Source organism: Echiichthys vipera (genome assembly GCF_963691815.1).
Source record: "Echiichthys vipera genome assembly, chromosome: 8".
NCBI classification, from domain to species: domain Eukaryota; kingdom Metazoa; phylum Chordata; class Actinopteri; order Perciformes; family Trachinidae; genus Echiichthys; species Echiichthys vipera.
The window spans coordinates 12,472,221-12,486,617 of NC_139833.1; the positions used below are offsets into that span (position 1 = coordinate 12,472,221).

Below are 14,397 nucleotides of genomic sequence, written 5' to 3' on the forward strand. Positions count from 1 at the left end.
TACGTTAGTGATATTGTGTGTTTGATTCATAATAAAAACATCTGTTGGTTTTGCTCCCAGTTTTAACAGCAATGCTGCTGAATTACTTTGTGGTATCACGAAGGGTTGCACCAACCTCTTTTGTAATTATCTGCACTAAAATGCAGTAAACGACACTTCTTATGATTCTGGTAATGACGCTCTTGCGGAAAAGCTTTTGTGACTATGATAACTAGCTTCTCAGTGCTCCACTACCAATGCATGTGAGAAGTGCTCCTTGATGGTGTGTAGTTTATAGAGGTCTTGTAAAAATTCATCATTTGCAAACTAGCGGACATGTTGATTATAGTGTGCGGAAATGTTTGGTGATACCGGTACAGTGAAATGATCAGATCTCTTATTAAAACAGTGACTCTTGGCTTTGCAAAATTTCCTATTTTTGTTTTTCTAAACAGATGCGTGCTCCTGGAAGTGATGCCATTTTCTCTTCTGATTATTTGCATTGTTAAAAAGAAAGCAGTGCATGGTGCATTTTCACTGCTAAGCATATTTATTAGTCTGTAAAATCCAACATAACTCACGGAAAAATACTATATATATATATATATATATATATATACTACAAAATATTATGGGGAAGTAGGGCAGATGTCGTACATTATGCAGTACTTTATTTAATAATTTCTGGTTTCTACATGATCTTTATGTCCTAAAGAGTTTGTGAATATTTTTTGTCAATTTGATAAACCCTGCCTTATTTCAATAAATCTGACAAACAAAATAATAACAATTGTTCAAGAATCATAATTTATGGGGTTTGAAACTTGCCTGTCATGGTTTTGCTTTTCACTTAAAAACCTGCTTGAAACTACTGACCTGCTAAACAGACGATAGATCCCACTTTAAATAATAATGACACTTCACTTAGCCATGGGAAGAAATCATCAGAGTGGAGATTTAATTTCATACTTCTATATTCCTAACAATTTAAAAAAAAAATCAAATCAAAGCAAGTTTGACACAACATTAAAAAAACAACTAAATATTTATAAAATGTCATAAAGGAGTAGGAGGAAGCCAAGGCGTATTAATTCCCACTGCTTATTTAACTGCTTATAATGATCTGTACAAATGTACACCTATTTCAATATGTACACCAAATAATTTGATTTAATTATTATTAAGAGTTTTACTTATCTTCTGTTTTTACATACAGTCTATATGTTGCGGATACTGTTGCATGTTCTGAAGCGTATTATATCCAATCACTGTGGAAAACTTAAAACTCAAAAACAATAAAGTGGAAAAAACTATTAGATTATTTAGGCATTTCAAATGTTCTCCCTTATGTTTTTGTTCATTCCTTTTTATGTTTTACTGTCTTTGTACCTTGTGATTAAAGTTATTATTGCTTCTACATTTTTTACATTGTATATATATATATATATAACTCGTATGTAAGAAAATAAATGTTTATATTGAATAATTTTAATAGTCTTTTCTTTTTCTCACCGGAAACGCGTCATTCATCAACGTCCGGTGTCACGGGGTACCTGAGAGACGGAGCAAAAAAAGCGGGCATACCGAAATCTTTATTGTTTTCGCGAGCCTAAAAACATTTAAAAGCGTATACAATTGACTTATATATTTAAACAACTGCGCCTCGTGGACCTGCGACTCCCTGGGATTTGCATTTAGCTGAGAAAAGAGTCTCATTCATTCGTCTTTCGTTGTAGCTGGCGTGCTAACGAGCTTCCACACTAGCAGGCCTTTTCTTCTTGACTTTGCTACAAGCTAGTAAGCTAGCATTAGCAAGCGAACACGTTTTCTTTCTCAATGATTCTGCCAGTTACCGTGTAGATAAACACCGCACCGCTGATGTGTGCACTTGTTAACCACTGTTTTTAGTTTTGTTGTGAATTAGGCTGCTAGCTGAAGCAAACTTACTTGAGCTAACACATCGCCGAGGATTTTAAAAGTGTTGCTCACTTTGTTGCTAGCTTAAGCTAGCCGCCGCCACCTGAACAACGCAGTCTCTGAACGCGCAGCTGAGAGCGTCGACCCACAGAGATGTCGGACTTCGACGAATTTGAAAGACAGCTCTCTGAAAACAAACAAGGTAAATGATCCGGTTGCACTTTTAAAATTGAAAAACTCCCAGCGGCATGTTTAATTTGTAAACGCCGCCAGCCATAATGTTAGCTAAACCATGGATGTGTCTATTTACTGGAACACTGTGAGATAAATGATTAACGCCACACGTTGGAACCCATTTGATATATGATGTTAGTTTTACTGCTGCTCGTCAGGCTATTCTGTCCGACATATAATAGCTAATGTCAAATAACGTTAGGCATCTAGTATCCGAATAGGTTACATAAAGGTAAGTTGCATTGTGTCGGCAGGGGAAGTCTATATCATGGTGGTCCTCCTGCCTGTAACGTTACCAGCTGACTGAATTACTGGGGCAGGGAGTATTCATTCTTTGCAGCTGTTGTGCCCAGTGAACATTTCCATTGCTATTTTCTCAGAATCATTAGTATTATTATTATTATTATTATTATTATTGCCTTTAGCTTTCTCACACTTATAGCCATAGCCCCCACCCTTACATCGTACCACGTTAAGCTGTCTCTAGCCCAGCATTACATTTACACTCAATCAGCACTGCTCTCGTTCAACACATTCACACTGTTGGCTAGTTTTTTTTTTTTTTTTTTTACCTTTATGGGGTTTTATCATCAAATGGGGTTTTTCTATTTTTCAATGTTAATTTTCTTTTTACTGTCTGCATGGGTTATTATTCTATTTTGCCTCTGTTATTGATGCTTTTGTTATTTACACTAGCCTCTTTTGGTGCTTCAGCTCTGAAAATGTACCCAAAGTGGGACTAATAAAGGATAGTCTTCCAATGCTCGTATGTACTAAATGCTATGAACAATCCAAATTACACATGCAATACCACTAGCAGAAAAACTGTGTTCTTCCATATATTAACTTAAGTATCACCATATGAACCGAGGTTATATTGGACATATTTATACTGTCTTATTTCCATTAAAAGTCAGATATTACCAGCGTCTTTGGCATGTATGCTATGATGATATTTTTTTAGTTTTCATGGATAGCTATGTTTTCATTTGTCCACTGGCTAGTTGTGTATTACATTTATATGTATACTATATCGTTCTGTCAGTCAATAAGCACTATATTCCGGCAGCTGAAAGGGACAAAGAGAACCGCCACCACCGCCGGTCCTCTTCCCGCAGCCGTAGCAGAGACAGGAAAAGGAGGAGCAGAGACAGGGATAGACGCAGCAGGGACCGTCGTGGGGACAGTAAGGAGCGTAGACACAGGCGCAGGTGAGTACTTTTTTATTTATTTATTTTAAATAAATAAAACTAAATCTGGACCAAAAGCTGGAAGAGCTAATGTGATCCCATTGTATACTCCTACCTTTGGGTCTTGCAGTTCATGTAATTACCACTTGGTAAAAAAATCACGTCTTTCAGTCAAGCGTAGGCTACCGCAGCGATTTTCACCAAATAAATTTAACAAAGCTATTTTTTTGGTTCCAGGGCTCCTTAACGGTTAGTTATACAGCACACAAACATTTTAGAGTTCAGTATCAATCTTTGTGTATGCCCCTGCACGTGTTTTTGCCACACCAGCATGTCTTTTCCGCTTCCTCCACTTGGCATCTACCCTGTCACCTACTTTATTGTAGGTGGCTGCAAATGCAAACAAATCTTGTCCTTCCAAACCCACTCCTGTTGGCCATTCCACATTTTAGGGGATGGTCTTGTCGCAGTAACATCAGATACCATTCTAGACAACAGTGAAAATTCACAAAGCTTGATAGGTGTCTGCAATAAGTTTGGACTCTAAAGTGTAGCTGTAGGTCAGTGATTTGTTTAGACTGCCTGTAGATGAGCTAATCTATCTCCACTGAAAATTGTCTGCAGTTTAGCTTATGAAATATTATTTCACAGGTTCACTTTCATGCAGTCTATTTTGGGTGATGTTATTTTTATGTTCTCCCTCCCCAAGCTGTTTGTCACAGGTGCTAATGACAATGTAGTCATTTTGCCTCAAGCTTATGGGGTAAACTCTTGAATACACAAAGCAACAGCTGCTGCAAAATATTTTATATTCATGATTATTTAACAAAGTATGTCACGACTAAGTTATAAATGGTTTCATGATGAAATTCAGATCCATCCTAGAATCATAAATCACATAGACTGGTATGAATACTCATAATTTTGGTTTAATTTACATATTCACTCTAGTGTTGAGTTACATCTGATGTCTTTCACACGTGCAGTATGTGTGTGATTGTCTCATGATGAGCTTGAGCTGCATTGTTTGATAGAATCTGTTTAGGTTTGTGGCCATGGGAACATTTTCTTACAGGTGCAAGTTCCTCCCACAGCACTGCCAAAACCAGAGATAACCACCAACCAATGTGACAATCGTGTCTGTTGTCAGGGAAACCTGCTCACTTTTGTGCGTTTTTTTTAGATAATTAGACTTGCTGGGAATTGTCTTTTGAAAATTGTGCTTTCCAGTAAATCTGGTATCGGTCAGTGTTGGTCAAATAGATTAGTTAATGAGTTTGTGTTAGGCTGATTTGGGACAGTTTGAAGCCAAGTTGATCTTCTTTTAATAAATCAATTTTCTCTAATATATATCAATTGTCAGTTTGGTTAAGATGAAATCATATCAGACATTACATACATAACAGCGGAAGTTTGGTGTGATCGTCATTCTTTGTGCAAAGGACAGTTCAGTACCTAATGTCTCAAACTAGAAACGGCATGATGCTATTATTTGTATAGCATAATCTTTATCTGCAACAATGCAGAAATGATGGGTTTAAACTGAATAAATACACATGCAAAAATGTTCATGAATGTTGATTTAGAATTCAAATGTCAATGTTATGAACAAAGCTTTGAGGCTGTGAACTATTCAGTACAGTCCAAGAATCCAAACATCTCCTTGGTGATTGGTTGCATTCTTTATCACAAGGACTTCTGCAAAGCTTGTCAACGCTCTACTTTCTGTTGTCTGTGAATGTGACCTCCGGCCTGACTGTTGCTCCTTGTCTCTCAGTGCTAATTTTAAGACAGGTTACTGGTGTTTACTCAGTGTGAGCAGATGTAAACTCCTCCGCTTTGCAGTGGTCAGTATTGTATGTCAGATGTGAGGCTCACTGAATGCACCGGTTTGCCATTTCAAAGGATTTTGCGTTTTTGAAATTCGATTGCCAAAGGCTCGTGATAGCTTTTTGTTAAGTGGAAATGTTGGTGAATGTCATGAGTGATTTCAGAGAAATGTGAAACCCTTCCAATGTCATTTCAGCTCACCAACCAGCTTCCCCCCGGACAATGCTGGAAGGTAATACAGCAAACTAACACAAAGCCAGTTTGTGCATTATTGCAACAACTGCAATTTAATGACCTGCCTCTGATTCTTTTTAGTATTGACTCATTGTGTAAATGTCTGCCTGGATGGGGGTTTCTGTCCCTTCTGTTCCCTTTTCCATCACGTGTATAAACTTTTGATTGTTCCGATCCCCCTAAAAGTTACTAGATGATGTTGTGTATATACTTTGAAGATGACCCATCATCTGATCTAATAGTTTCCTGCTGAGCTAATGAGAGATATGTTACATGTTGATTGTTCTACTTTTATTTCACCTTCTATTCCTCCAACAGCCGTTCTCCACACCGTGAGAAGAAGAAGAACAAGGTGAAGAAGTACTGGGATGTTCCTCCACCTGGTTTTGAACACATCACTCCCATGCAGTACAAAGCCATGCAAGGTAACCATCACAGTTTCCTTTTCATATCTGTTGTATTTCTAACAGGCATCGTAAGGTGTTTTCACACTGGACAGCAAGCTGGAAATTTGGCTGCTTTTTTGCTAGCCTGCTTTGCGTATTCAGACAGATTATAGCAAATTATCGGCCTGATCACCCCAATGTACTGGCTGGGCTCCATGTAAATAGTGTTTTGGTGCTTGCCATCACACTGGGCGGAGGTGTTGATGACATGATCTGTTGTGCAACCCACAGTCAGGAGTTTTAAAAGCAGGAAACAGCTGATCACAGGAACGAGACAGCAATTCATCACCTGTCATCACTTCAACAGCAAAATATTGACCGTAGATGAGCAACTGGAAAGCAGGCTTAATCCGTGAGATGCTGACCATCATGTTAGAGAAAGTTGTAAATTCTTAGATCACAATGGCTTCTTCCAACTCATGTTGAACATCATACGTTGTGCGCCACATCACATTTTAGCCTATCCCAAAAAGCCGGCTTTTGGGAAAAGAGGGATATTATGCCTAACTTTCAGATAGACAAGACGGCAAATTGCTGCCTTTGCCTGGCTGCAAATGTGATGGCTTTTCTGTATTAAAACACCTGTAGTTTCACGGTTGAAAATGATGTTGTGTTAAATGTTTCCTTTTTTTGCTCTGTAGCTGCTGGCCAGATCCCAGCCACAGCCCTCCTACCGACCATGACTCCAGATGGTCTGGCTGTTACTCCCACCCCAGTACCTGTAGTGGGCAGCCAGATGACCCGGCAGGCCCGCCGGCTCTACGTGGGCAACATCCCCTTTGGTATCACAGAGGTGAGGAACAGGACAGCATTTGGCTTTTGAGTCGAAGGTTAAAAGTCAAGTGTTAGATTTCTTTAATGTAACTTTATCATCCTTATATTTTTCATAACTTCACCATGAACTTAAACAACTCTGCTGCTTGATTGGCTCCCTCTCTTCCGTGTAGGAGTCCATGATGGACTTCTTCAATGCCCAGATGCGTTTGGGTGGTCTTACTCAGGCCCCTGGAAACCCTGTCCTTGCAGTACAGATCAATCAGGATAAGAACTTTGCCTTCCTTGAGGTGAGATAATATCCCCATGAACATGTCATTTCTTCTCCCTGGGTTTGTCTAACAATTTAGAATTGCATAACATCTGATTTGCTTCTGTGTAGTTCCGTTCAGTGGACGAAACAACACAGGCAATGGCCTTTGATGGCATCATCTTTCAAGGCCAGAGTCTTAAGATTCGTCGTCCTCACGATTACCAGCCCCTGCCCGGCATGAGCGAGAACCCCAGTGTCTATGTGCCTGGTACACAGCCAATTAATGGTTTTTAACCCTAAGTACTTGTGGCATAATTCATGAGTAATGATTAAATGATACATCACAGGGGCTTGCTCTGTGCTTCCTTGTGTATGTCACTTACTGTTCTCTTCGTGTGTCCTGCAGGGGTGGTATCCACAGTGGTGCCCGACTCTGCTCACAAACTCTTCATTGGCGGTTTGCCCAACTACCTGAATGATGACCAGGTCAGTGTTCTGCCAGGAAACGGCTTTGTCTCCAAACTGAGCTACAGCTAATGCACCAAACTTGTACTGCACAACACATTTTATATTCCATTCCAAAAACAATATTAACTACCCTAACTGAAGCTATTGGTAGATTAGACAAGCAGAAAATCTTAAGAGTTTACTATGTGTACTGCATTTGCTGAATCATAATAAACTTTTATCTCTTATGCGTCTCAGGTGAAGGAGCTCTTGACGTCATTTGGCCCCCTGAAGGCCTTCAACCTGGTGAAGGACAGTGCTACTGGCTTATCTAAAGGATATGCCTTTTGTGAATATGTTGATGTTAACCTTAATGACCAGGTAACCAGTGCTACAGAAAGAAGCTGCCTCAATTTAATTCCCCCTGTGTGATGATCAGATAATTGTATATACCACTACATTGTCATTTTACTTCCACAGTTATAATGGGTTTTATTGAAAGAATAATTTAAAACCCTGATGTTGTTACAGGCTATTGCTGGACTGAACGGCATGCAGCTGGGAGACAAGAAGCTCCTGGTGCAGAGAGCCAGTGTGGGATCCAAGAACGCCACTCTGGTGAGTGTTCAAAGGCTGGGCAGATGACAGCAGGGTGGTGGGGGGCTGGATGCTCTTTTAGAGTCGCTTAAACGGATAAAGACACATTACTGATTAAATCTACTGTATAAATGTATCTGCCACACTCTGACTCACTGCTAAGTGCACACAGGGCATTCCATCATAAATCACTCTCTGACCTCTTCCCTTTCGATTGGAACATTTTGTTACTACATGCTAACCTATATGAGGTGGCAGCAGTCTTCATAAAATGACAAATATGACCAATCTTCTTTTTCACCTTTTTTTTGGTCTATTAGGTCTACATTGAATGACATTGTAGATGTCTTGCAGCTAGTCCTAATACTCAGAGCACATTGTTGTGTAAAATATGCCGCTGACTATGTTCTAACCTTTCTGTCTGTCCTTGCAGACAAGTATTAATCAGACACCAGTGACGCTGCAGGTGCCAGGTCTGAACAGCTCAGTGACTCAAATGGGTGGCCTGCCCACTGAGGTGCTGTGTCTGATGAACATGGTGGCCCCGGAGGAGCTCCTGGATGATGAAGAATATGAGGAGATTGTGGAGGACGTCAGGGACGAATGCAGCAAGTATGGCCAAGTTAAGAGCATTGAGATACCGCGACCCGTGGATGGCCTGGAGGTGCCTGGAACCGGCAAGGTAGGAACTGTTGTATTTTATTAAATCATCCAAAATTGAATTTGTCTTAAGTCAAATGTCCTTAAAATTGATATTATGATATACCCTGCTGTCATTGTAATGTTATTTTTTCACTCTTTTGTAGATCTTTGTGGAGTTCATGTCCGTTTTTGACTCCCAGAAGGCCATGCAGGGGCTGACAGGAAGGAAGTTTGCCAACAGGGTGGTGGTGACCAAATACTGCGATCCAGATGCTTATCACCGCCGGGACTTCTGGTAGAGGAGGCAGGAAGAGAAGAGGGGATGGGGGGGGGGAGGGAGGGAACATGTTATTGCCCATTTCCAAATCAGCCCCTTAATTTGGCAGATCAACATTTCAGGTAGATCTGATTTGACAAATGGCTTCGGTGATTCATCATTTGAGATCGACGTGAAATGTCCAGCAGTTGAAACCTATTTTGAATTGGAAAAGGAGAGAAATTGGGAGGGTTTATATTCAGTCCATTACAGGGGGGCTTGTTTTGGGTGGTGAGGGTATAACTGGGTGGGTGGGAGTATAAAGGTTTTTGAGAAATGTGTGTAATAATAGGTCCAGGGTGGGGTCATGAATTTTTATACTTTGTGAGACAGAGATGTCGTTTTGGGTGGGAGGGGGGTGCCACACTTTAAGGTTTGTATTTAAATGGAGGTAGCCTGTTTTAAGTACAATAGGAAGGAGTTGCAGCAGGGAACTAACTGGACTATTCCGATGGAGAAGAGGGATGGAGAAAACAGGAGTGTTTGTGAGAGAGGGAGATGGAGAGGAAGATGAGGGCATTTTTGTTTGACCATCTAAGCTAGATATACAGTAACTGTAACATCCATTTCCATTTTGCCACCGTCATTAGAAAGGCGAGAGGAGCCCCCTGATTTTTGTTTCTGTTTGAACTTTATTATTCTTTCATGTTCCTTCATTTTCATCAGACTACTGCCCCCCTCAGGACGATTGTTAGAGAATATGTTGTCTAATTGGACTCTATCTGAATGTCAACTGTAATTGTTCCAATACTGTGTGTAGCTTCACTGATTTGAGCTGTAGTATCACCTTGTATTCAGGCCGCAGAATAACATGAGCTGCAGAAAAGAACGTTTTCAATTATGCCAGTTCCAGGTTTCCTTTTTTTTTTTTCTGTCACGTTTTTTCACGTCCATCTTTTGCGCACAGCTTTTAACAGATGAGGTTGTTTTTGTCTGAGCAGTTCAGTCCTGATTTAAGAGGAAATAAACAAAGGAAGATGGGAGATTCAAACAAATTGGTGTTCATTATGGGATTTATCTCTTCCTTACCAAAAAGCCTTAATGTTATGACATGTCAATTCGCTAAAGAACTAAATTCGGCTTTCCCCCCTGTCAATGATGTCTGATTGTGAATAGATGTCACTATCTTGTCCTTTAGCCTTGCATCGCTAGTTTTCCTTCTTTCGTTTCTCAGCAGATTTGGGGTGTAAGATGTGTAGCACCCGGTTGTTTTTTGTGCAACATCTCACCTCTTTGACAAGACCAAATAAACACGTGACTAATACCCACCACTCATGTTGTCCCGAAACCAAAACCACACAGCTCCTCTCTGTTCTGTCAGCTTCAGCCTGACTTGTTTAAAAGACAAACTAGATAAATTGATAGGCGACGGCTTGTCCACACTAAATACTTAAAACTAATACTGCAATGGCTTGTTTTAGCCGTGAGTTTCTAGAGATCAATACAAGAAAGCCTGCAGACTTGCTATCACACACTATACTAAATTTCAACAATCATTTCACATTGTAGTGTTTTAACTTTCATATTTTGGTTATTTTACTGTTGTGGCATTTTCAGTAAATTTAAGAGGCAGTTTGGATGTTAAAACCAGTCCGTATGTACTTTGCCAAAGTCTGCTTTTCCAATCTCCCTCATCTTCTGCCCTTGATTCTCTGAGGACCACATGTTCACACTGTACAGGCTTGAGACTGCTTTCATTTGGGTTGCTTAAGACGGCGCTAAAGAGAGAGATTGTGTCAGTGATAACACTTATGAGATGTTACTCCCTACTTTCTGAAATCTGCTTTTTCAGTGTCACTGTGTCATTTAATTTCTTTTTTTTTCTCTCGCTCTGGAAAAAAAATGTGATTTCTTAAATGATTAAAAAACCTAAAAACATCTAGTTTATAAAAAGCAAAACCAGTCTTTCATTTGTCCAATTTGTTTTCAAATGTTGATTAAAAACTGAATTTACATGATGTCTTTCTTCATGCTTCCTCTCTTTTGTGCGCCCACATCCACCCACCTGGCTGCAGCACACTTTAATCCAACCAGCAAGTGATGACATTTAGTTGATTATGTAGATGGAGCAGGCTGGGGCCATGTCGAGGCACTTTCATATCTCCCAATGATGGCGCTATTTCACAATCACAAAGTATTCCATTATAGTTTTTAGTTTGTAATATATATAATATTTCTTATACTGCAACATAGCTTGGCTACATTTTACACAAGAAATATATTCTCCAAAAATACATTTTATTCTCTCTCTCGACAGATAAATAAGATCTTATTGATTAGCTGAACCTAAAACATACAAAATCAATTCATATTAATATATTTATATATATTCGAGATAGTAAATGTATGAGAACAGAGTATAATTTACTTCTGCTGGTGTTGTGTTGGTTTGGGAAGATAGATGAATGTCGATACCCATGAATGTGTATATATATATATATATTCACATATGTGTGTGTGTTTATATATTTAAGGTTTAGCTACTCAATCAGCTCCTTAGGCCCTTCTTCACTTGTATGTCTTTTGTTTGATTTTAACCTGTGCAAATAAATGACATTCAACCTCATGTTTACCCCTCTTAGCAGGTGAATGTATACAGGTATAAGTAGCTTAGGAATAATATCTTACTCTTCTTTGAGCTGCTTGCTTTGTCAGAATCCATGCAGAAATCAAGTAAAGTTGTTTTATCTGGTCTTTACCTTTTTATATGTAAGTCAGTCCACATGAGTGGCCTTGGACCACAGTCTCAGTCAGCAGAAATAATGCCATAAGCTGTGTCCACCTGGGACTGCAACTGTAAAGCAGTTACAGCAGAGCAACAAATCTCTGACATGAAATAATGTCTTGTGTCAGCTATACTGCCCATCTCCATCTGCATCGCTGCACCCCACTGCACAACACCAAGCAGCGGGGCCACTGATGCAACACTCGGTTGTTCCCGGAGGGCACAGAAGCCATATTCACCAAAGGAAACATTAAACTGACCCTGCCTCTCTTATAGATCAGGATTTTCAGGCTGCCTAACACGAGACCTATTAAATGTCATTAGCAGCCCTCCCCAGGCCTGATGCTGCAGTGAAGATTGAGCATACATTATCTCCCTCTAGTGGTGAATGTAAAACTAGTGATGGTCATTGTCATTCTGGGCAGTGCCTCCCCATTGATCCTCATTTGGAAAGATAGAACACTGCAGCAGTGGGAGAGTGCAACACTGGAGAAGGATGGATGCAGTAGTCTGTGTACATATGGCAGTTTGCATTCACCGTATGGGAGTTAAAAAGCACCCCACAGAAAAGGACTGACAGAAGTAACTGAAAACACTGGTACAGAGAGATGTGAGGGTGAATGTGAATAGGAAGACATTTTTGACATGTGACAGTAGGCTAGCCAAAGCACATGTTTGCATAACAATGATGGCTGAATTCCATTTAGCTGCTTCAGTTCAGGGTCCTGGTCTGGTGCATGCTGGCCTTCACTGTCACACTTACAGGGACACTTGAACAGCACAGATGCAAGATTCAAGATGGTTTATTTGTCATGTGCACAACAATTACAGCAGCAGTGGTTGGCAATGACATTATTGGGTCTCAGGCTACTTCAACAATGTGATAGAAAAAGAAAAAGAGATATTAAAATTAAAAGTGTAATTCCGGAGCAAAATCATCCCATGGTCTTTTTCGGCACTTACATACCTCAAATAAGCAATCGAGACAGTTTTTCGTGTATCAAATATTAACGGAGAAATCCAATAGAGTCGCTAACAGCCGGATGTGGCTAACACTGATTAGCTTGGGGCTTCACGGTGATGGCATTAAAACGGCTTTTTTAACTGCTAATAATTCACGAAACAACACCAAACCGCTGCAGTAGCATGATACGAGTCCCTACATAGAACGGTAACACACAATACTCTACATGGAGTATACTGTAAGTCCAGGCTCAAAACCAGAGGTGATCGTTTCCATTAGGGCCCCTCGGTTTTGAAACGACCTCCCAGAGGAGAAAATGCCTACTAAATCAGTGACTTCTTTTAAATCACTTCTTACTGATGGTTCATTATCAAAAATCTCATTGTGTAACTGTTTTGTAATAAAAATGGAAAAAAGTAAATGGATGCGTTTAAATAGTGCCTTTCTGGTTTTCTGACCCCTGAAAACATGTTACACTACATGCTACATTCACCCATTCACACACACATTGATGGCATCATCTTTGGAAGTGTGTGCCATCTGCTCCTCAGGATCCAATCCAGATATAGTGTATGCTTTAATCAGGCGAATATTCTCAGTCGACATTACTTTGCAACGTCAAAGTGAGAAATGGTTGCAGCTAAAATGTGCATGTGTGGTCAGTGTGCGCATGGCTGCATATGGCTGAGCACACGTGTGTGCAGCTCAGTGTGTTCAAGCATAAACCGCCACTGCTGACAAGGCCACTTGAGTGATGTGGAGACAAGATTATTCACATCAGCATACTGTAGATTATTGATGGCCTCAGACCATCCGTGGACACTTTCTATCAATCTCATATGATGGAGGAGCAGAGATAGGCTGCATAATTAGAAGTCATTTGAAAGAATAGACACACATATGTGCGTTAAAACAGATAGCTGTACTCCAGATTAATCAATTTATCATGGCTGTCACATGCCCGTTTCTGTCTTTGAGAACTGCAGAACTGCAATGCACTGTAGCTTCAACAACAATCTCTCTAAATAAAAGGACTCTTTGGGATATGTAGGTGTTTATTTTCATGTCACAGCCTACGGTCTGTTTCACCTCTTTGCTCCTATTCCCTCCTGTTCTGTTTCTCATGTCCCCTACTCATTCTCAGTTTGCATCACCCCTCTCTCTCCCACTCCCCCCTTTCCTGCCCTCCCTGAGTGCGGCTGGCCGCTGGGGTTGGCCTTCCCCCTCGCTATGTGCCACGTATGTAACCTAAACTGTGGAGGAGCCAAGTGGGGCTGGGCCACGAGTAAAGCTTTCCACAAGACCAGGCTGAGTCTCTGAAATCTCTCTGGACCTTGTTCAGTGAGGAATGAAATGGGGGGCTGCACATTCTCTCCCTTTCTTCTCTAAATCATTTCATTTTCAGACAGTGTACTTCATGTCGGCATCTACCTCAGGCATTAGTGTTTTAAACCTTTTTATCCTTCTGTAACCCCATCTTTTTGTCCTATTATTTCTTCCTTCTGTGTCCCTCTTTGCTGCTCTTTCCGTTTCACTTTCACTCTCCGTCTCTGTGTCAGATTTGCACTTAAGTATATTATGTTGCTGTAATACGCTACCTCGGCCCCTCTCATATAAACACAGGCTCCTCCTTCACCATTACTTAATGTCATTAACAGGTGGCTGTCTAAAATAGACACACACACACACACACACAAACAAACAAACAACAAGGCTGTCACAGACATGTTTTTCATTATGCCGGCATGGCTGTCGTCATGTGAGCGGACCACCCTGCAGCACCTCAGCAGCACCTCTGCTCATTGATTTAGGATCCAAACATGTGTGGAGTGTGAATGGGCTGACCGTC

General features: G+C 40.4%; 1 protein-coding gene across 2 annotated transcripts; it reads left to right on the forward strand.

Moving 5' to 3' along the window:
* The first annotated feature begins 1,526 nt into the window (after nucleotides 1–1,526).
* u2af2a (U2 small nuclear RNA auxiliary factor 2a) lies at nucleotides 1,527–9,056 on the forward strand. 2 transcript variants are annotated; one of them, XM_083918221.1, is made up of 12 exons: nucleotides 1,527–2,098; nucleotides 3,200–3,341; nucleotides 5,347–5,382; nucleotides 5,703–5,809; nucleotides 6,472–6,623; nucleotides 6,778–6,894; nucleotides 6,987–7,143; nucleotides 7,264–7,343; nucleotides 7,563–7,685; nucleotides 7,836–7,922; nucleotides 8,335–8,583; nucleotides 8,708–9,056. In XM_083918221.1, the coding sequence occupies exons 1-12, from the start codon at nucleotides 2,050–2,052 to the stop codon at nucleotides 8,840–8,842; spliced, it is 1,434 nt and encodes a 477-aa protein (XP_083774347.1). In that variant the 5' UTR covers nucleotides 1,527–2,049; the 3' UTR covers nucleotides 8,843–9,056. The 2 variants fall into 2 exon arrangements, with proteins under 2 accessions (XP_083774347.1, XP_083774348.1); XM_083918222.1 differs by having other exon boundaries at nucleotides 6,987–7,125.
* The last annotated feature ends 5,341 nt before the right edge of the window (nucleotides 9,057–14,397 follow it).